The 23,943-nt window shown below is 42.4% G+C and overlaps 1 protein-coding gene across 10 annotated transcripts in view; it reads left to right on the top strand.

Annotated features, from left to right (window-relative positions):
* Window positions 1–23,943, top strand: part of phactr4b (phosphatase and actin regulator 4b) — a 66,942-nt gene that overhangs the window by 30,521 nt on the left and 12,478 nt on the right. For 7 of the 10 annotated variants that reach the window (XM_072912989.1, XM_072912987.1, XM_072912988.1 and 4 more), the window contains 8 exons: window positions 2,925–3,098; window positions 3,994–4,074; window positions 9,623–10,129; window positions 18,941–19,279; window positions 19,989–20,120; window positions 21,013–21,541; window positions 21,664–21,977; window positions 23,662–23,854. In XM_072912989.1, the coding sequence (XP_072769090.1) occupies window positions 2,925–3,098; window positions 3,994–4,074; window positions 9,623–10,129; window positions 18,941–19,279; window positions 19,989–20,120; window positions 21,013–21,541; window positions 21,664–21,977; window positions 23,662–23,854 (2,269 nt within the window). The remainder of the gene's footprint in view (window positions 1–2,924; window positions 3,099–3,993; window positions 4,075–9,622; window positions 10,130–18,940; window positions 19,280–19,988; window positions 20,121–21,012; window positions 21,542–21,663; window positions 21,978–23,661; window positions 23,855–23,943) is intronic. The other 3 variants (XM_072912984.1, XM_072912985.1, XM_072912990.1) reach the window with 3 other exon arrangements.

Genomic DNA, 23,943 nt, shown 5'->3' with positions numbered 1-23,943 from the left:
CGAAAAAGCTTGCCATTTATATGGCAATCTGATGGCCAGAGGTGACCATCTTGGAACGAGCATGTGAGAAAAATTTAAGGTGAGCCATGGCTGGTTCGAAATTCAAAAAGAGGTCGAGTAGCCACAAGGTGGTGCACCATGGCGAGGCTGCTAGCTGCGGGAAAAAAATCTGCCGCAGAGGAGTTTGTCAGGCACTATGAAGATTTTATCGCCCAAGGCGGCTTTGTCCCGCAGCAAGTGTTTAACTTTGACGAGACTGGGCTTTTTTGGGAAAAGATGTCTATGCGGACCTACATTACAGCTAAGGGTAAGGCATTACTGGGACACAAGCAGATGAAAGATCACATCCCTTTGCTAGTTTGTGCTAATGCTTTCATGGACTGCAATGTTAAGCCGCTACTTGTGTACCATTCAGAAACTCCCAGAATGTTAAAAAAAAATTCACTTTGAGCATTATGTGGAAGAAGGCATGGGTGACAAGGCTGATCTTCATGGAATGGATAAACAGTGTGTTGGGCTCCCAAATAAATAAAAAATGTGTTGAACGAACACTTGCCACTCAAGACAGTGTTCCTAATGTACAATGCACCTGTCCATCCCCCCGGCAAGGAAGATGCTCTGCTGGAGAAGTTCTCGTTCATTACCGTAAAGTTTTTGCTGCTCAACGCCACTCCTCTCATTTAGCCCATGGACGAGCTGGTTATTACCAACTTGAAAAAACTGACAAAGACAAAGGCCTTATTCCAGCGATGTTTTGAAATCACATCAGACACACAGCTAACCCGTCAAGATTTTTGAAAGGATCGTTTTAACATCCTGACTTGTTGGGGATTTATTGACTAGGCGTGGAATGGTGTGACACGAAGGACTCTTAACACTGCCTGGAGGAAGCTGTGGCCTGCATCTGTTGCGTAGAGGGACACCACCGAAGTCGAACATGCGCCTGCTGCATCATTTGTGGAGGAATGTTTATCCCTCGGTAGTACGATGGGGCTTGAAATGGAGGAGTTGGTGGAGGAACAGAACACCGAGCTGACAACAAAGGAGCTTCTCTGTCTTCATGAGGAGCAACACAAAGAAACAGTGGAGGAGCTTTCATTGGGGGCAGAAGAGGAGACCACAGTGGATAGCCCGTCAGCTAATATTAAATAAATGTGCGGTTGGTGGGAGAACATTCAGGGTGTTGTGTTGAGCACATTTCCGTACAAGGCAGTGGCCAACCCTCAACCTTTTTTAATGACAACATTAGGACGCACAACAGACAGATTTTAAAGCGGCGCCAAAAGCAAGGCACACTGGACAAATTTCTGGTGCAGCGAGGAACATGTGAGGCCCAGTGGCCCCGAATGGAACCAACACCAAGAGGAAAAGAGAAGAGGGAACACCAGAAGAAGAGGACTATCTTTTGGAACTGTAAGGCAGCCCACACTCCCCCACTCCTTATCCCCTCCTTTCTCAACCTACACTCTTGTCTGTCTTGTGTTTACATTCTTCTATTGTTGCTTGCTGTATGCCGAAAATAGAACAAAACAAGTTTTAAAAAAATTGTAGCAACAAGGTCGTGTGTACGCTTGTTGACATTTCAGCTGTCTGTTTTTGTTGTTTGAATAATAGATTTTTGAGCTTATGTTTGTTTGATAAATATGTACAGTATATATACTGTACATTATAGTCTCTTCAAAGTGAGACTATAATGTATATAGAACCAATTATTTGCCTTTACATAGATTCTTATGGGGAATTCTGCTTTACAATACAAACGTTTCGGTTGGTGAACCATGTTCAGGAACCAATTCATTTCTTAAATCGATGTTCCACTGTATAAAGAATACATATCTCTTTATATCATGGTGATGACACAAAAACATCGGATTTAGCGTTCACTCGGATTGAGGCTAATATCTACATAAATGGACCTTCGCTGACTTTTTACAACATGTAATGTAACAAAGTAAAAAGTGAACATTTGATGTGATATAACTTTGTTCCACTCTTGTACTGCCTCTGTTATTTCACATTTATCCAACAAAGTCTCAGAATACTAAGCAGCTGAGGTTGCCACTTTGGGTCCAGCTGAATACTTCATGCTTATCTGTAAATAATTTTAAAAGAGTCTGTCCACTTCTCGTAGCTTTGTGTATTGAAATGAAGTTTTCAAAAAAAATATAAATGTTGTTAAACTGCATAGAGTATAAAGACTACGGCTGAGTATAAACACTGCCAGATAGTTTCACTGGTCACTGTTCTTTAGCACAAATATGCCCTTACAAAAGTTCATGTTTTCCTCTTTCTCTCTGTTGTCAAGTATGTTGTAATATAAATATACAAGAAATAAGACATAAACAAGTTGTCCTCGTATACTGTAATGGCGGTCGTGTGTTCGAAAAATATATTTTTTAGGAACGTCCCAAACTGTGTTCAACCAATCAGTGGTCAATCGTACAGCGCCCCCCCCCCCCCAAGTTCCTGGAACTATTTGAAAGTCCCATCTCGCTACTCGGAATTAAAAATAGTTCCTGTGGAACTAAATCTACCTGAGTAGTTTTTGGTGGAAAAACAGGGGGAACTCTATTTACCAGGGTAAAGGGGTAAGTTCTGGAAAAAGTTCCTGCATTGGAAAAGGGCCTATAAAGTTTGTTTTTTTATGTCACATTAGAGACATATCTTTTGACCAAAACTGTGGTCCCTCCCAATTATACAATTTGAGAGTCATCTAGCATCAGAGGTTTCACTCCAAATGCTAATGTGTGTCATCAATTTTAAGATGAACTAAAGCAGACTAGTTTGTCATGATCAGCTTGCAAGATTAAACAACTGGGACACAAAATGTTAGTTTGGTGTTCTTTTCCTCTTAACAGGATTATAAGGAAATGTCTTGTGTTCTACAAGTGCCAACTTGTATAACCCGCATGCTTTAATTTCAGATGATGAAGAAGACGAGCAGCACCACAGCACGATGGTGGCAGAGGCGAGCAGCACGGGAGAAAGCACCCCTCCCCCAAAACGCAAGGGAAAGTTTTCCAGTCTTGGCAACATTTTCAAACCGTGGAAATGGCGAAAGAAGAAAAGCAGCGAGAAGTTCAAAGAAGCATCAGAAGGTTTGATTTGTGAATTTGTTGTTTATGGAAAGCTTTTTCTTTTCACTGTTCTGTATAAACAGCACTGACACCGATTGGGAGGATGTAGTTGTACCTTCAATATTTTACTTTTGGAGGTCGTATCAAAGCTGTGTAACAAAGGCAGAGTCATACCATTTACCAGGAATGTGGGGATATTGGTGTGACATTTCACACTTATTAATCCTTGTTAACTTTTTTAAAGCAATTGTCGCTGTTCAACATATATTTTATATGTCACACCGGACGCTGTTGCTGATGTCGTCACGCATCTAATTATCTGATTGCCGGATGCTGTGTGGCTGGTTTTAAGTGCACACAGTTGTGAAAATATAATATAGCTAGGTTCAGTGTAAATCGCATAGGTGTTGTGTTCTCTGGTCTGGACCTCAGCATACAGATTAAGGGGTGCGATGTGCAGGCAAGAAGTCAGTTTAATGAGGAAAAACACATTTTGCAAAACAAATCTAGTGGAGCATGGAGGTGCAGAGAAGACAAATGTTGAGGTACAAAGATCCAGCACTGGCAAGGAAAACGGGTGTGATGAAAGGATACAACAGGAAGTGAAGGTGCAGCAAAACAAGTAACCTAACTGAAAGAACAACCAAGATAGGAGCACCATGACAGGAAATAATACAAAACACAAGAAAATATCAAACCAAGTCGAAACTGTCTTGTGTGATCATGACAGAAGGCTCGTCTGATTTTCTGCTATGGCTCTGATGTGGCTTGTAGTGTACCTTGAACAATGACAGGCACGAGTATGATACCTTCTTGTTTCGGGGCCTTGTAACTATCATCATTAAATTATGTAACATAGTCACATTTCTCAATGTGTTACCATTTAATGGTGCATATATTTTTGTCTTAATGGCAGAACTGGAGAGAAGAATGTCGACGAGGCGTACCCGTCAGGAGCTAATAGAACGGGGATTGCTGAAGGAGGTTCCGGACAATGGTACAAGTCTCTCTGTGATTCTTCTGATCTTTGCACAGCAGCGTCTTTATCTGCCCTTTCTAAAGTAGCAGTTCTGATGCTGTTGCACCCACGCGGTTGGCAAAGTGAAGTCATCAGTACATTATGGCAGGAACACTGTAGTCACATCTAGCACTGTAATGGGAAGAAAAGTGACCGACTAGGCCTTGAAAAGAGTAAAATATTAGTCCTTTTAAGTCTAGATGATATTTTTGTTTGTTGCACATATTCCTGACGCCACCCCCTGGTGTCAGTGACTTATTTAGAAAATGTCAACTGTCCTTTTACCTTGCATGTTGATCCATCCATCCATCCATCTTCTTCCGCTTATCCGAGGTCGGGTCGCGGGGGCAGCAGCTTAAGCAGGGAAGCCCAGACTTCCCTCTCCCCAGCCACTTCGTCCAGCTCCTCCCGGGGGATGCCGAGGCGTTCCCAGGCCAGCCGGGAGAGATAGTCTTCCCAGCGTGTCCTGGGTCTTCCCCGTGGCCTCCTACCGGTCGGACGTGCCCGAAACACCTTCCTAGGGAGGCGTTCGGGTGGCATCCTGACCAGATGCCCGAACCACCTCATCTGGCTCCTCTCGATGTGGAGGAGCAGCGGCTTTACTTTGAGCTCCCCCCGAATGACAGAGCTTCTCACCCTATCTCTAAGGGAGAGCCCCGCCACTCGGCGGAGGAAACTCATTTCGGCCGCTTGTACCCGTGATCTTGTCCTTTCGGTCATGACCCAAAGCTCATGACCATAGGTGAGGATGGGAACGTAGATCGACCGGTAAATCGAGAGCTTTGCCTTCCGGCTCAGCTCCTTCTTCACTACAACGGATCGATACAGTGTCCGCATTACTGAAGACGCCGCACCGATCCGCCTGTCGATCTCACGATCCACTCTTCCCCCACTCGTGAACAAGACTCCGAGATACTTGAACTCCTCCACTTGGGGCAAGATCTCCTCCCCAACCCGGAGATGGCACTCCACCCTTTTCCGGGCGAGAACCATGGACTCGGACTTGGAGGTGCTGATTCCCATCCCAGTCGCTTCACACTCGGCTGCGAACCGATCCAGTGAGAGCTGAAGATCTTGGCCGGAGGAAGCCATCAGGACCACAACATCTGCAAATAGCAGAGACCTAATCCTGCAGCCACCAAACCAGATACCCTCAACGCCCTGACTGCGCCTAGAAATTCTGTCCATAAAGGTTATGAACAGAATCGGTGACAAAGGGCAGCCTTGGCGGAGTCCAACCCTCACTGGAAACGTGTCCGACTTACTGCCAGCAATGCGGACCAAGCTCTGACACTGATTATACAGGGAGCGAACTGCCACAATAAGACAGTCCGTTACCCCATACTCTCTGAGCACTCCCCACAGGACTTCCCGGGGTACACGGTCGAATGCCTTCTCCAAGTCCACAAAGCACATGTAGACTGGTTGGGCAAACTCCCATGCACCCTCAAGGACCCTGCCGAGAGTATAGAGCTGGTCCACAGTTCCACGACCAGGACGAAAACCACACTGTTCCTCCTGAATCCGAGGTTCGACTATCCGGCGTAGCCTCCTCTCCAGTACACCTGAATAGACTTTACCGGGAAGGCTGAGGAGTGTGATCCCACGATAGTTGGAACACACCCTCCGGTTCCCCTTCTTAAAGAGAGGAACCACCACCCCGGTCTGCCAATCCAGAGGTACCGCCCCCGATGTCCACGCGATGTTGCAGAGTCTTGTCAACCAAGACAGCCCCACAACATCCAGAGCCTTAAGGAACTCCGGGCGGATCTCATCCACCCCCGGGGCCTTGCCACCGAGGAGCTTTTTAACTACCTCGGCAACCTCAGCCCCAGAAATAGGAGAGCCCACCTCAGATTCCACAGGCCCTGCTTCCTCATAGGAAGACGTGCTGGTAGGATTGAGGAGGTCTTCGAAGTATTCTCTCCACCGATCCACAACATCCGCAGTCGAGGTCAGCAGAGCACCATCCCCACCATACACGGTGTTGACACTGCACTGCTTCCCCTTCCTGAGGCGGCGGATGGTGGTCCAGAATTGCTTCGAAGCCGTCCGGAAGTCGTTTTCCATGGCTTCCCCGAACTCTTCCCATGTCCGAGTTTTTGCCTCTGCGACCGCTGAAGTCGCAGACCGCTTGGCCTGTCGGTACCTGTCCGCTGCCTCAGGAGTCCTATGAGCCAAAAGAACCCGATAGGACTCCTTCTTCAGCTTGACGGCATCCCTCACCGCCGGTGTCCACCAACGGGTTCTAGGATTACCGCCACGACAAGCACCAACTACCTTGCGGCCACAGCTCCAATCAGCCGCCTCGACAATAGAGGCGCGGAACATGGTCCATTCGGACTCAATGTCCAGCACCTCCCTCGTGACATGTTCAAAGTCGTTCCGGAGGTGGGAATTGAAACTCTCTCTGACAGGAGACTCTGCCAGACGTTCCCAGCAAACCCTCACAATGCGTTTGGGCCTGCCAGGTCTGTCCAGCATCCTCCCCCACCATAGCAGCCAACTCACCACCAGGTGGTGATCGGTAGAAAGCTCCGCCCCTCTCTTCACCCGAGTGTCCAAAACATGAGGCCGCAAATCCGATGACACAACTACAAAGTCGATCATGGAACTGCGGCCTAGGGTGTCCTGGTGCCAAGTGCACATATGGACATCCTTATGTTTGAACATGGTGTTCGTTATGGACAATCTGTGTCGGGCACAAAAGTCCAATAACAAAACACCGCTCGGGTTCAGATCCGGGCAGCCATTCTTCCCAATCACACCTCTCCAGGTTTCACTGTCGTTGCCAACATGAGCATTGAAGTCCCCCAGTAGCACGAGGGAATCACCCGGGGGAGCACTCTCAAGTACTCCCTCGAGTGAATCCAAAAAGGGTGGGTACTCTGAACTGCGGCTTGGCGCGTAAGCGCAAACCACAGTCAGGACCCGTTCCCCCACCCGAAGGCGGAGGGAAGCTACCCTCTCGTCCACCGGGTTGAACTCCAACGTACAGGCTCTGAGCCGGGGGGAAACAAGAATTGCCACCCCAGCCCGTCGCCTCTCACTGCCGGCAACGCCAGAGTGGAAGAGAGTCCAGCCCCTCTCGAGAGAACTGGTTCCAGAGCCCTTGCTGTGCGTCGAAGTGAGTCCGACTATATCTAGCCGGAACTTCTCCACTTCGTGCACTAGCTCAGGCTCCTTCCCCCCCAGCGAGGTGACGTTCCACGTCCCAAGAGCTAGCTTCTGTAGCCGAGGATCGGACCGCCAAGTGCCCTGCCTTCGGCTGCCGCCCAGCTCACATCGCACCCGACCTCTATGACCCCTGCTATGGGTGGTGAGCCCATTGGAGGGGGGACCCACGTTGCCTCTTCGGGCATGTTGATTTACTTTTAAATGCGTAGAGCTGAAGTAAAGTGGAACATATGGTTCCCTGCTGAAACATAGCTTTGAAAGGGGTGTGTGCAATCATAATGCAGTGGGGGTTTGTTGCAGAAGCTCATTTGTTAAACTCACAGCTGCACCTTCAGCATACCAACACATACACACACACGCACACACACACACACACACACACACTAATCCTTGTCCACACTATGTTTTTCATGACTGTGGGGATAAACTGCAACCATTGATTATTGTCAGTATCAAATAAACAATTTATCTCATTCATGTGATGCAGGGGAAAGTATTACACTTAGGGACACAGCCCACAAATATGTTCTAGGCTTAGTAAATTAAATGTTTGTGAACCACAAATCAATAAATATTTGCTAATTAAATGGCCAAAAAGTAAACAATGAAGCTTCTAATAATTAATTATAGTGAGTTTAGGCTCTGTATGGACACTTGACTACCGTATTTTTCGGATTATAAGTCACAGTTTTTTTTCATAGTTTGGCCGGGGGTGCGACATATACCGTATTTTTCGGACTATAAGTCGCAGTTTTTTTTCATACTTTGGCCGGGCTCCAGTGCGACTTATATGTTTTTTTCCTTTTTAATCATGCATTTTCGGCAGGTGCGACTTATACTCCGGTGCGACTTATACTCCGAAAAATACGGTACTCCAGAGCGACTTATGTGTGAAATTATTAACACATTACCGTAAAATATCAAATAATATTATTTATCTCATTCGCGTAAGAGACGAAGCAAATGTCTGCAATCGTCACACACGCGTCAACCAATAAGAATTCGGCGGGGGAGGGTCATGGCAGAAGTGCATTGTGCGTCATGGGATGCTAATTGCTACTGCTACACAGCACACTGCTACACAGCACACTGCTACAACATTGGCGGTAACTTATAAAAACTGAGAAGGGCTGAACAAAAATGGCACCGAAAAGGAAATCATATACTGCAGATTACAAGCCAGACGTAGTGAAATATGCAGCAGAAAACGGCGATCGAGCAGCAGAAAGAAAGGACGCTAGCGGCGCATACCAGAAGCGACAACGAGGAAGAAGATTTCATCGGATTTAGCGATCAGGAGTGACAGATTGTTTGGTAAACGTATAGCATGTTTTATATGTTATAGTTATTTGAAGGACTCTTTCCATAATATGTTACATTAACATACCAGGCACGTTCTCAGTTGGTTATTTATGCGTCATATAACGTACACTTATTCAGCCTGTTGTTCACTATTCTTTATTTATTTTAAATTGCCTTTCAAATGTCTATTCTTGGTGTTGGATTTTATCAAATAAATTTCCCCCAAAAATGCGACTTATACTCGAGTGCGACGTATATATGTTTTTTTCCTTCTTTATTATGCTTTTTCGGCCGGTGTGACGTATACTCTGGAGCGATTTAGAATCCGAAAAATATGGTAAATGTCTGCATCAATAGAATTTTTTTTGGAATGATTTATAATACTTTTTTTTTTTTTTTTAAACTCTGTTAAGCAGTCTTTGAACACACGGTGAAACATCTATTTCTCGTATTCCTCTGAGTAAAGAACGATCACTCAAGGTTCAATGTGCACAACTGAATAGCTTTATATACATTTAGATCAGGGTGTGTCATTTCTTAATGGGGAAAACGTTAACACCTCTTATGTTAATGTTGCTATCTAAGATGGTGAGCTGGCACCAGTCAGTCTTAGAGTTTATCAAAATGCAGCTATCAATCACGGTTTTTCGATCATTTTAATTTAAAACGGTAATACTAACCGTCAGGAGTTTTACCACAGTTATCATTAATACTGATAATCGTTGCGTTCCTCACCAGTGTCTTTGTGCCTAATCTGAAAAACTCAAGGAATCCTGTTGGTGTAACTCAACTTTCTGTAGTTGACGTCATGTTGTGCTTCGTAATGCCTAAATATTTTTAGATGAATTAATCAGCACCACTACTGGTTGCAACTAAGTAGCTCACCCCATTGTTGCCTCAATCAATGCCACACACACAATCAATTCTTAGCAATTGAAAATGTATTAACTATTGCCATGCCAATACTTAATTTAGGCATGCAGTGAAAGAAATGCTATGCTTTTCCAAAAAAGTCAAATAAAACAATAATTATCATTTTTTACTTGAGATGCAGATGGAGCAGCCCAAAACCTGAAACAGCCGTACGTGAAGAATGGTCACACTCTGCCTGTAAGTGGAGGAGCAGGGCAAAGTTCTGGAAGGAGCAACCAGGGCCGAATCCCTTCCGATTCAGACTATAGGATAAACCCTACATGGCTCCCCCAAACGGACGACCATAGGGGCCGATCTCCTTCAGATGGAGGTCGTCGGAGAGTTCAGGCCTCTAGGGGTTCTGGACCGCCGCCGGAAGAAGCACAGAGAGGAAGCGGTGTGATGGGCCCTCGTGTACATGTGGAGAACGAGTGGAAGCCTAACATGGCCCGGCACGGTCAGGTTTACAATCAGATTGACGAGGGCCGAAGCGGGGACCAGCTTCACCTTGAAAATGGACAGAGGAGATCTGGGCTCCAGAAAGCTCCATCAGAGGATGGCAGGAGGAGTCGGCCGACTGACGTGGACTGGAAGCCTACACTGCCTCGACATGCATCTGCTGAAGAGGGAAGGGCTCGTAGAGGTGAGTCCCTGTGTGCATCATTTACCTTTCGTAACTTTACATTGGAAGTGTGCTAGATACTCAATGGCCTCCTTCATTAGATCTTACAGGGTGCTAGCGTGTTTCACTGCTCTCCGGTTTCCCTGTCAGGTGCGGTCCTCCCAGATATAGACAAGTTTTTGACAGCTCCCAGGGGCCCTGCTCCAGCTTCTTATTCAGGAACAATGGGAAATAGCGTGTCCTCTCATCCCCTCTCCTAATTAATGTGGCACAATCATTATACCCATCATTGTCCTTTAACGCTCACAATCTTAAGACATTTAACACTGGAATAACTGATAAAGATGCAAAGTTGATTGCTTTTAAAAGCCACATTACTCTTTGTGAAACAATGGTGTTAAGTACTCTTTTTAGATTTAGGTTGTCATAGTCTGATGCAGGACCTTGTGCAGTGGACGCACTGTGCTTCTGATTGACTAGGTAGAATAGCATCAAGGATAGCTCATCTTGAACTATGCAAGTTTTTTATGTACAGTAATTCGGACATAAACCAAAGTAGGAGGAATAGAGGAGCTATGCTAACCGCAGCCCTAAGTTAGCTTGCATGTGAAGTAGTGATACAAAAAATGAATAAATGCTTTGTACACCTCAACATAAGTCTAACTGGAACCACATTAAAGCAGAAGCTAATTATCTAAAAAGAGGAAATTACAAAGTATACCGGTAGATTAATAATAAGTCAGGACAGTGTCCCTGTGGGTCCTTATAAAAAAAAAAATTAAAAAAAATTCTACTTATAAATTACTTTCTTGTGGTCTACATAACTTGTAATGGTGATTCTTTGGTCACAATTATGCATCTTCAAGCTGCTTTCTGACCGTCTCTTCAGGATGTGCCATTTTGTGGGCGGTCTTATTTACACAAAAACAGCTACCAATAGGTAAAACAAAAGGTTTTGCATAATAGGGTCCCTTTTAAATACAAGGCCATAACATAGTTTGGAATGTCTGGAATTTTCAAAAGGTAGGTATTAAATTTGATATCGGACCGAGCCAGTAAAATGTCTTCAAGATCTGTTGTTGTGTATTTTTTAAACACTATTCTATTAGTTGTAGCATAACAAAATAAAATGTAAACAAAAGATGGCAGGGGACAGCTCAAAATGTAATCCAAAGGATCCCTTAGTTGCACCTGTGTTCTTTGCTGTTCCTCTTAATGTGCCGTTCAAAAGACTGGCTCATTCATTGTACTACGTACTTTTTAGAAGTCAACTGCTGGTAACTCGTTTCTATCATTGAAGCAATCACTGGCAGCAGTTAGATCTGATCAAAATATTTAAAATGTACACAAAATATTCTGGAATACTGTGAACAATTTAATTTGACTTGTATCTTCATTGTAAGCATTCCATAAGGTGGTGTCATAGCTTCATGCTTTGACAAAATAACATCACTATTTGGAATTTCCCTTCATCTAAAAAACGTGTGTGGCACAATATAAACTACACTGGCTCTGGATAACTTCCAGGTTGATAAAGTGATAAAAATAAAATGTTCATAAAATATATACAGTAATTAAAACTAGAATAACAAATAAAACATGTCTTTTTTTGCAATGAAGCTAACTGACATGGGTTTTACAGCCACAAAACACTGAGACAAATTAATGAGCTAAAAATAGCCCCTTCCTTAACATTATGTCATACACCAATTATAGTTCCATCAGCCAGCAAATAAAACAGCTTTTGGTTATTTGGTTATTAAGTACTTTATTTGCAATGACCAATCAGTGTGCTATTTTCCTGCCTGGTATTTATCTTCTATTTTATTTTTTTTTTAAACTTTGATGGTCCAATTTTCCTAGGATACAATTGGAATGTAAGAAGGCCATTTAAGGTGTAGGTGGGAGCTGCAGGCCCCAAACAAGATTGGTTTATTTAAGCAGCTTGCATGTCTAACATTTGATTAATGCACCCTGTTGTTCCCTAAATGTGTGCATGCATAGCAAGTTAAACCTGTTAAATAAAAATCTTTTATATTAGTTGTCATTTTTGTCCAGATATACAGTAACCTTAATTTTTCGATTTAGAGGTGTTTTGAAAGCTCTTGAAAAATGTGTAAATACCCTGCAAAAAAGAGAATGATATCCACAGAGTTCGACAACAATGTCAGCCATAGATATGAATGGGTAGATAGTAGGCACCTCTTTGACTGGGGCCAAAGTTTCTGTGTATTCTGTTTCTGTGGTTTTAAAAGGAATGGAAATTTAAACAACAACAATGCCTTCCTACCAAGTAAGGACTTTAATTTATTGTATTACTTAGTAGGCTGCTAAAAGCAAGACACTTCACCCTTGCTCCTGATGGGTCCTGGTTAGCGCCGTGCATGGCAGCTCCCGCCGTCAGTGTGTGAATGTGTGTGTGTGAATGGGTGAATGTGGAAATAGTGTCAAAGCGCTTTGAGTTCCTTAAAAAGGTAGAAAAGCGCTATACAAGTACAACCGATTTACCATTTACCATTTACCATTCTTTCCATCACATGAGTAAGGCTCTGCCAGTCCGCGCCGACGCAGACACACAAACCCCTCCCTTCAGCCCTCAGTAAACCAGTGTTGACAAATATAAAAACGAGACTAATGGTTGTCAGAGCCAAAATCCAATCATATTTAATTTTGTCATGTTAATGGGTGGGATAAGTTCAGAATATATCCAATCACAGTTTTTTAATACCGTACAATATGACAGAGGGTGGGAGTTAGCGAAGAAGGAGGCCTATCAGATGTGTTTCCTTCGGAAATGAGGAAGTTCAAGTTGAATGTCTCACAGGCAGCGCTAAAACATGTGAGGCCGCAAAAAAGTTGAAAATCAGTAATCAGGTCGGAGGGTGAATGATCAATTACTAATGCCAATGTGAAAAGGGATTTGAGTCGGAGTGAGGAAAGCAGTGACTTTGATGAGGAACGATTTCGCAGGAAGAGGTTTTGGAGTAGCTCATCAATTAGCAGTGAGAAAGAGAATTGTGCGAAATAAGACCGATGGTGAGGCAGAGTTCATAGTAATACTAAAATTCAAGAGAGGACCAGGTGCAATTATTCAGTTCCTCTGTGGAAACATAGGTGATGCAAAGAGGGCTAATGTATATTACAATGATGACCCAATAATAGTGTGTAAGAGTGAGAGGCAAAGAGAAAAGGCATTTTAACTTAAGTCTTTGTAAAAAAATAAGTTACCGAGGGCAGAAAGATAACATCTAGGAGACCAACAAAAGTGAGGATTTGGACTAAATGAAGGAGATAATTAAAGGAGGGAAAGTATTCAACATGAGGCGATTCATAGCATGGAGAGGTGAAAAAGTAGATAGCCTGTCAATATTAGTGGAATTTCAAAAGGAAATTATTCCTCAATTTGTATTTACAGGGTACATGAGGTATAAAGTAAGTTGTTTGTACCACCGCCTCTGCGGTGTTACAATTGCCAGAAGTATGATCATATAGCGGCTTATTGTAAAGGGGAACAAACATGTGGAAGGTGTGGGGGAGGCCATGAACATGGCAAGTGTGGAGCAGGGTTGCAGGAGAAGTGTGTAAATTGTGGCGGAGCACACAGTGTTGGCTATACAGATTGTGAGGCAAGAAAAAAAGCAGATGTAATACACAAAATAAGAACGGGCAATAAACTATCATATGCAGAGGCAGTTAAAAAGTGCAAGGAGATAAAGCTGTGGAAAGAGTAGACATGTGTTGTCGAATCCAGGAGGACTCGCTAATTGTTAAAAAAAAAATCATGTTTCATGGCTGAAGTGATCAACTGTACATTTCAAGCTAAACATAAGTCTGAAAAAACAGCAATTGTGGTGAAAAGTGCACCTCAATATTTGGATATAAAAGGCAAAAACCGTGGAGGGGAGGGAGAGTAGGAGATAGGTGTTAAATCTCAAACCTAAGAATAAACAAACTTGAATGAAAAGTGTGAGTGTGTCAAGTGGTCTAGAGGTGAAAAGCAAGTCATTTCAGAGAAAAACGGTAAATTTGGGAAAAACAGGAGCATTCATTTGTTGCAGGTGGGTGGCGGAAATGAACTAGCTCAGTCTGCAACCACCGCAAAACAACAACGAATAAGAAGAAGAAGCGGCAAAACAAAAAATGGGATAAAGTGAAGAGGACACATTTTATTTTTGACGCTATATGATGCCATCAGTAGGCGAGTCATCGATTGTGAAATCTACAGACTATAAGTTAAAGCTTTGTGTATTTGCTGCATAAAGTGTTCTGTCAAAACAGTCAGTTGCTATTCTTGTTTAAACAGTGATTAAAACGAGTACGCAAGCTGCCGATATTTGCGTCAATGTAAAGTTCCTCACGCTGCAAGTGTTTACATGCTTACTGGTCAGACACACAATGAAATAATTATAATTTTAAAGAAAAGAGGGAACTGTTGACTCCCTGTTTGTTAGTTGGTACAGTAAAAACACAACTTGAAAAGAAGCATTACTATGTCTAGACTGTAGGCAGTACTGTTAAGTTTTTCTGTCTAAATTAGAGGAGATCACATGATCCAGCTGACCTGATGATAAACTAGTTTGAGAAGAATGTTTGTGTATTATTCATAAGACAACTGTACTTTTCAGTTTGGTCAATATTGACTATAGTGTGTGAAGTCCTACTGTAGGTTACATTCAGTTTAAGAATTAGGCCATCAAGTTAAGATAAATGTGATGGTTGATAAAATGTGGATGAAGGACACTTTATTTTACTTATTGTACTATTATTTTTTAGTTTTCCTCCTAACAGATTCACCTTACTGTGGTTAAGAGCTACCAGCAGGAGCTTAGTCTTCAGGTGGTACACCCAAGTTGTACAGGTGTGAAGTTAGAGGCCTGACAAAGTGCAATCAATCCTCTTCTCCAGGTTAGAGTTGGACACGCGCAGTGCCCGATTTACTAAACGTTTGCGTGTACTAAAACATGTGCCAACTTGATAGCACATGCAGAGCTGATCTACTAAACTTGTGCAAAGTGGATTGAGACTGTTAAGTGAGCAGAGTAAGGCCTGCCATCCATTTTGTTTCCCTGTCTTTATTAATATGCAAAATATACACTGATCATCAAAACGCCCACAATACTGGGAGGAGATAATGCAAATATACCGGTAATTATTTAGAGCGTGCAATGTGATTCATCAACATTCATCACTGTTTTGCGAGCACTATTATGTGTTTTATTTAGTCATTGTGCAAACTGACACTTTCACACACGACTGCAGGATCAGTGCTGTACAGACACACAATGGACAGATGACCATCCTCCATCATTCATGTACGTTTCAACATATTTGGATGGTCAGAAATAATACACATTAGACACATCGTCTATTCATCAACATCATTTTAAAGCTGCTAGAGGACTCAAGGAGCTGATTAAAATAAATTAAATTGATGCGTTTTGGTGTCCATTTGTATTTTTTTGAATGACTTTCGGAGTTTTCACAAAGATTATATATATATATATATATATATATATATATATATATATATATATATATATATATATATTCTATGAAAAAAACTTTTTGAAGTATGCATTTTTGCGTATTGAGCGGTGTAAGTGCAGCCTCTCTCCCATGCACCATCAGTGGTTAAAAAAAAAAAGTGCCAATGTAGATGCCCTGCACGACTGCTTCTAAAATACCCATAAAAAGTGGTAGATGTCTCCTGCATGTTTGAAAACATAACAAAATGTCACAGCTAGGAGAATGATTACATGAATGTGCAGTAAATGACAGTGTCTCCGTTGTGATGCCCATATACAGTAGTACAGTACACGCAAAATCTTCATTTAAATAAAGCGGTCCGCACATCTTTATAATTGTACACACAGTCTTAGTAAATCACACTCAACACACCCACTAATAGTAAATGCTAGTTTATAGGTTGCAGTGCGTGGTTTTTGGATCTTAATAAATTAAGTTCTTACTGTAGCTAACAACCAAATTCCATTAAGAAGGCAATGTTACTACTGTATTAGCACAGAAAAATAGTGCCGGAGCATGATGGAGCAGCGTGTATACATTTATAATCAAATTGTAACCCCTGGATCAAAATTGAATGGTGAGGTGCCTAAAGATTTCCACCTCTGCCAGTTATGTAGGCGCACAATGAGCTGATCACCCCATGCTGAGTCTTCACGGCGTGATGTTTGCATAATTTTTTGCCTTTTATATCCCTCCAGCCAGGGTGGAGACTTTCTGAGACTCTGTCTCCTGAATTTTATGTGTAGACAATAAATCAGCATATTAAATATAGTGTACAGTAATATTGACACCAAAACACAAAATGTTTTTTTTAAATACGTTAATTATTTTAACAATATTAATGTGTAACATACTTTAGTTAAACATGTCTCATAATTATGCACTGGTATTGAAAATAATCCACTCCATTTCACAAGCAAAACAGTCTGGTGCATTCTTCTGGGGTTTACACGTTTAAACTTGTATGAAAAGATGCACAAAACAGGCTCATTGCAGTCATTATTGCAGCAATACAACACATTCCCTACTGCAGCTTTCTTGCTAAATACATTTGTACTTTAAATTTAGCATTTTTTTGGTCGATATTATTTAATGCAAATTGGTCTTATGAACAAATCTTTTTGTTAAATGTAGAGGTAGTAATAGGATGAGGACTTTATCCATTTATATGGTTCCTTGGTTACAAACAGCTGTCTAAGGGCAATCATAACTACAATGTTGCCCGTAATCTAGGTAGGGTATCTTTCTATTATTTATTGGAGAATGTTAATGTATTGGTTGAACACTGCATCCATTCTAGATTTTAGGAGGACGTTGGGGATGGGAATTGATCAAATATTTCCGGTTCTGATTCCACTTTTGATTCTGCCTAACAATTTGGTTCCTTAATGGTTCTTTTATCGATTCTTATTTGGGGAAAAAAGAGAACAGAAATGTGGATTAGCATCAATTTGGTTTGGTTTGTTTCATTTGGAGGTAACATGACCTTACAAAGCCAACAGTGAGCACTTAGGAGGCACATAGCGTATAAAAAAAATAACGTATGAGGAACAAAATATTCTTGTGTAAAATTTGACAAAATAAAACACATTTGGAAAATATGCAAAAATGTAACATTTAGTAACATTTTCAAAACTTTTAAGCATCTTTTGTCATCTCCAAAGAAAAAAACTGGTGAAACTCAAAATACTAGAATGGTTTGTTTAGTTTTTCAAGGTGAAACTATCATATACGGTACATAACACGCAACTCAAGACATTCAAGCCTGCTTTTGATATGAAGTTGATGTTTATGGTTTACAGCTTATGAATACCTTGAATTGAAAATCTCAGAAAATGTGGGGTCTTTAAAAAAGCTATGATCATCGAAACTATAATAAAACCTTGACATATCTCACTTTGCATGTAATGAGTTAATATTATGTATTAGTTTGACATTTGAAATTGATGTATGGACTTTTACACAATATTCACATTTTTGGAGTTTCAACTATATAATGGCAATGACTTAGTGAAAATGTGGTTTCAGGAAAACATTGAACTTTTCTCCAACTATAATTGAACGTTGACTTCTGGAAAATCAGAAGCAGTGTGGCAAATTGCTACAAGGTTTTGACCCCAAACTTAGTCACTGTTTGTCTGTCCTGCATGTTCTTTCCCTGCCATTGTAAAAGGAGACGCTATAGTGCCGGACATGAACTAGAGCTAGTACTTACTGCCCGCCTGGGAGCCAGTCAGAATCTGTTTCTCGTCTTGCTCATCTAAATGAGAAGACATTACCGGTAATTTCAATTTAACAAATAATACTGCTATTATGATAGGCGGTAAGTAATACCTGTTGTATATATGGCAGATGATGTACCAGCGTTACTGCAGCTGGGATGAGATTGACGCGGTTCAAAAACGCAACTTTAATTTAAAGTTCTTGCATGCTGTATGTTCAAATGTTACAGCATATTGCTCGTATGACATCTTTTTGATGCAATAGAAATCTTGCAAATATTACAAGTAGCGCCGTTGCAATCCTTTCTTGTAAAATGTAATTTTAAAGCGTTTGTTCTGCCCAGGTGCTGCCATTTTGCTGTCTGAGGTCACAAAGAATGTTGCACAATGACATAATTCCCATCCGTGGCGTCGTTAAGGAAATCGTTTGAAAAATTGGCTAGTGATTACAAGGAATTGATACATTGGGAACCGGTTCTGAACAAGAACCAGTTTTCGATTCCCATCCCTAAAGGACGTGCTATCAGGCAAAATCAGAACCAATTCCAGTTGACACCCACTTCAACCAGTCTTCTCTCTCTTTGAGGATCTGATGCTTAACATCACATCTGTATAGACTGTAAATATGAATAAATAAAGACTGTAAATATGAAGGAATAATCGGACATTTCAGAGTTGCAACCAAGGAAAGGTGTAGAGGTTTCAAAAGATTGTGGGATTCGTCAGATATACAGTAATCATGCTGGGAAGGCTGTGGATTGTGTGGTGTGTTGGTAATTGCAGTCACTTACGCTGTTTATCGCGTCGCCACTGATCCATAGATAATGCAATTCTCAATCAAGTGCTATCACGGTGCATATTTGGAGTGGTGAACTGGCAGCAAATAGCTTACTGTTGTTGTTGTCCTCAAATGCAACATCTATAGCCAGCCATGTTTAGATAGAATTCAAAATAAAATTCTCTAATGGGGAAAAAGACAAAAAGATGTGGTTCTGTTTTTAATAGTAATTGATTATTTTTTTCTGTTCTTATACAATATAGTTCAACTGTTCTGATCATTTCCCATGGTGTCTTGTTTTCATAGAGTCAGACAGCAATTTTGTCCCTGACCCTGAAGACACTCTTCGTGAACCTCTGCCACCCAAACAGTCCGTCATGCCTCCAAAGTGGCTGATAAGCTCCACGGCTGAACCTGGTAGCGAGGGGCCATCTCGCACCCCGTCCAACCATTCATCCGCCCAGTACCAGGCGGCCTCTTCCTCCTCGGGTGTCGCATCGAAGCCTACAAGGATTGTCTCCTCCTCAGGCACGAGCAGTCAGCAGTCCTCGTCGGCCGGGTCGTCGTCATCAACCACTCAGGCCGCCAAGCAGCCGCCTTTACCTCCGCCCAAGCCGGTGAACAGGGGCAACCCTGGCATGCTGGGTAAGCTTTGCTTAGTTGCACAGTTGATATATACGGTACTGTGCGCTGCAATTTACAAATGTGTTTCATTAATCACATTTATGAATAAATAAGCTCAGTCGGCTAATGTAAGAATCTATAAGAAAAAGTGTCCTTAACGAGCCTTTCTAAACAGTTTGAGCATCATTAATCGAGCTAATTATAACAGTCGGACTATTGTAGCAACTATTTTCTTCTCCGTCATTTGACACTTTGAAGACAACAGGGACTCTTGTGACTGTGAGCCTCAGTTCACACGGCTGCAGTTCACTGGCTGTTGTGTTTTTCTGTTTCATTTGGGATTGCTGCCTAATTCCCATTTGAGTGGGACTATGTACTTTGTTTGATTCATTCTTATGAGGCTTATTATCGCTGATGATTCAACATTTGGTTGTGTGCATGTGTGAGTGTGCATAACTTCCAGGCATGATGTTGACATTACCGGTTATACTTTACACTGTATTTGTGATGACTGACACTGGGACAAATAGAAACCCATCTTTCTCATGTTTTAACCCACCTATTGAGAAAGGCCATTAAAGTATTTTGTAGAGGCACTGTCAGTATTATTGAGAATGTTTTAAATGAAGTTGACAGTGTGTAAACACCCCTGAACACTGCATAAAGCCCGCAGCCATGTACCTGCAGCTATTAAACACTCCAGCTGAGGGCCTCCGTCTCCCCCTGTTAGTCTCCGCCCTGCAGGGGGGAGAGAATGCACAACTTCCGCTCTACTGGTCCTGCTGGAAGCGAGAGTGCGAGTATGATGTCTATCTGTCCCTGCCTGTCTACCTGTGCCGGCGGGCTGGAGGCCTGCGCTCAGGTAAAAAGAAGGCACTCTGGTGTCTGAAACCAGGGTGCCCTGTGTCTGAAGTACCACTCCCCATTTTCAGAGTCTGCATTTTTCACCATGTAGTGTCCTTTCTGGCTGTTCACGTATGTCCCCTCCCTCCCCGATAGGCCTTGGTTGCGTCACTTTCAATGTGATCTACACAGGTTGCATGCCCATAATAGGTAGATAATGAGTGTGCTTTGTGTATTTAAGCAATTGAGCATATTTCAACTTGATACTTTAATTTGGCATGCCAAATAGAGTACACTTTTAGCGGGTCGATGGCCTGCAATTAATCAATGGAATTTTAAGGAAGTGACCCGCTCAACTCTGCTGGAATGTGATGGACAAGAATGAATGCACTATAATGGTTGTAACAGAATGATTAAGAGTTTATTTGTCTACTGCATGCTTATGGTTTGGCAGCACTCATCACGGCGATGACTTCACAAAGATGTGACTTTAAAGCGTTCAGAAATAACGTATAAACATGTGCATGCCACTTATGAGCCTAAAATTGTCCACTAGGTTGCGATGCACAGGTTTAAAGTCTGGCTTTCTTGCGCATGCAAGGCTGTTTGTGTCTCCTTTGTCTCTGACCCGGGGCACATGTTGCACACTTGCGTGTTAGTTCAATGTGTGCATCCATGTTGACACAGCCACGTGACGTCATTCTCTGTATGCACTCATGCTCAGTCAGGCATGTAATTCCAGTTGTTAATTTGGACAGTGTTCTGTCAGACCGGATCTCTTGACTGTACAGCGGGAGTAGCATGTGCTTTCATTTCACATTAGCAAAGAAAGATAGAAAACAAAGTCTGTGATGCTCACTAAGGAGTTTTAAATGTTGACTTTACATTATGGACTTTGCCTCTGTCTGCAGGAGACGTCACACAAGGCACGGGAGCCGCCAGTCTGGTCCCAGCCAAGCCCTCCCCACCAATGCCCCCAAAGAGAACCACACCAGTCACCAAACGCAACACGGAGGATCCTGCTGCTTCAGGCCATCCCGTCATCTCCCCCCAGCCTCTTCTTGAGGAGCAGAGCTCTGAGACCTTTCAGCTGCCTTCTCCTACTCCTCCCTCCCCGCCGCTGCCATCACACATACCTCCCTCTCCGCCCCGCCAACACATGCACCCCCACCACCTTCACCATCAGCACTCGTACCCGCACCCGCTGCCCCAACCCATACCAATTTTGTTTGACCCACCAAGCCCTACCGTTGAGTCTCCCCAGCGCCCTGCTCCGGTTCCACTGCATATCATGATCCAGCGAGCTCTCTCTAGCCCTGGCCCATTTCAACCCAAACCAGACGGGTCGCAGCGTGCGCACACATTACTCTTTGAAACGCCTCCTGATTACCAAGCAGATCGAGGTCGCCCCCTTCCTATCAGCATCCAACCACTAAAACTGTGAGTTAAGAGCGACTGGTCAATCGTAAAGCAAGTACCCTAACGAGACTGTCTTGTCATATTTCCATTGCTTGTTAATGTTCAAAATAAAAACTAATTGAAACTTTTTGCATTCCCATGAGGTCTGAGGACGATTACTCCGAAGAGGACGAGGATGACGATGAGGAAGAGGTGGAGTACGACGGCGAGATCCCCCAGCCAGAGCTCGGACCACGGAGTCGCCGGGGCATGGTCGGTGACATCGGAATGTGTGTCATTCCTGGTAGAGAGGCTGATGAGGAGGAGGAAGATGACGACGACGAGGAAGACGACGAAGAGGAAGATGACGACGACGACGACGAGCATGGACTGCACCGAGAGGATAGCGATTCAGATGGTCCTGTGCTTTATAAAGAGGATGGCTCTGATGAGGAAGAGGAGGAAGAACCCCCATTGAGTAAGCATCAAACTATCCAGATTAAAAATTGCTTGCTTTTGAATGTATGTTCTGTTAACGCAGAACTAAAAAAAAAAAAAAAAGAAAAAGAAAACATCCCAATCGTTATGCATATTACTGCCACCTCCAGGACTACAGTTGAATATTATCAACCTTCACTGTTACTGTTCTAGATTCCTTGATAGCAGGGATGTACAAAGGGTGACATTTGTAGTCTGCAGCCTGATTTGTATTAGCCCCCAGATAACATTCTATACTGGGAGGGCAAACCTTTTCCACCAAGTGCAGCATACTGAAAAATACAAGGAGGCTGGGGCCACGTCGATACATTAAAGATGCAAAAATCAATGAAATGTAAACCGGCATATGCTAAGCTATTTGAAAATGAAATAGTTGTCCTAGCTTTTGAATATTTTATAGGTGAAGAAGCAAATAGTTGTTATTGTTACACAATATATCTTATACACCTAATGAATTTATGTGATTTTCAGAACATGTTGAAGGTCGATAAACTATTTATTGGCTAAGATTGGACGTTGGACACCCCTTTTCGATACATACAATTTAACATGAAAAAGGGAAACATTATTTTAATAAGATATCTCACTATCAATAATAATTTTTGAAGTATATTTAACAACTTAGTATTGACTTACACTGGAGTAGCTTTAGTGTTTTTGATTTTTTTTTAAATGGTACATAAAATACAGAAAAGGGAATTACAGTATATTGAAATGACCCCTACATTCTTAAAATTGTTTTTTATGCGGCTCTGTGCAGGAAAAAGTTTGGACACACTTCCTTATAGAATAGTATTAGAAAATAAAAACGTTAAACTACATAATAACCAAGCATAATATTTAAAAAAAAAAATTTAGGCTCCAACTAAAGTAATCGTATTATTTTGATGACCAGACACAGTTAGCAGGATTACACTAACAAGAAAGGTGAAAAACACTTAAAAAGCACAAAAAGTAGCATAGTAGCTAAACGTGGCACTGTGCTAATTGAATGATCAGTGATCACTAAAGAACGATCAGCCTGCCCACTATGGATGTGCTGCCAGACACAAAATGGCTGAGCTGCATGCACACAGTGGGTGGATCAAACGTTTTTACACCAAAACACATTTTCATTTGACCTGTGGTTTGTACATTGGAAAGTTCCTACAATGAGGGGTTTGTAAATCAAAGTTTTAGTTTTGGTGCTTTGCAGTCTGCTAAAGCAGACATTGAAGTATTGCTAAAACAACATATAGTGGGATCAGACTTTTGTTAAGTACAGTATATGCAAATATAAACATATCACAATAGAATGGGCTGGTCAAAGACTGAATGTTGTCTGCAATCCTGAAGAAAGGTGCTTGCACATAACTGCCCACTCTGTGGTGTATGTTCGGTGCTACCAGTCTGTCTGTCGTGTGTATTTGGTGTTGACATGTTATTGCGACTTACAGCATACCCAGAGCGTGTTCATGGCAACAACTGACCATATACCGTACTGTATATGTGTTTCCACAGGGTTCTTTTTGCCACCTTTCACTATGTTTAATTCATAATCAGTAATATGAGACACTTCTTGTATAGAATTGTTAAGAAATAGACTCAAGAGAAAGACCATATAGAACTAGATGAAAGTAGAGAGTAAAATGTCATAGGTGTCTTGTTGCTTGTCCATTATCCAGGTGCTCTGGCCAGTAGGGTGAAGAGGAAAGACACTCTGGCATTGAGCAGTCGTTCCTCTGCGCCCGACAGGGACAGATTTTCGCAGGAGAGGAGTGGCAGAGATGACCAACCACCAGGACAGACCGGCCTCACCTGGCAGAGCAGGGAGCAATGGGAGACAATCCGCACACAGATTGGTACTGCACTCACAAGGTAAAAAGAAATACATAATAACAGTTCTGCTTTTGTATATTAAGAAACGACAAGAGTGAGTGTACGTCTCCTCATGAAATGTTGAAAAG

The sequence above is a fragment of the Nerophis lumbriciformis genome, linkage group LG04, assembly GCF_033978685.3.
Source record: "Nerophis lumbriciformis linkage group LG04, RoL_Nlum_v2.1, whole genome shotgun sequence".
Lineage (NCBI taxonomy): Eukaryota > Metazoa > Chordata > Actinopteri > Syngnathiformes > Syngnathidae > Nerophis > Nerophis lumbriciformis.
This window is presented reverse-complemented; position numbering and strand designations above follow the sequence as displayed.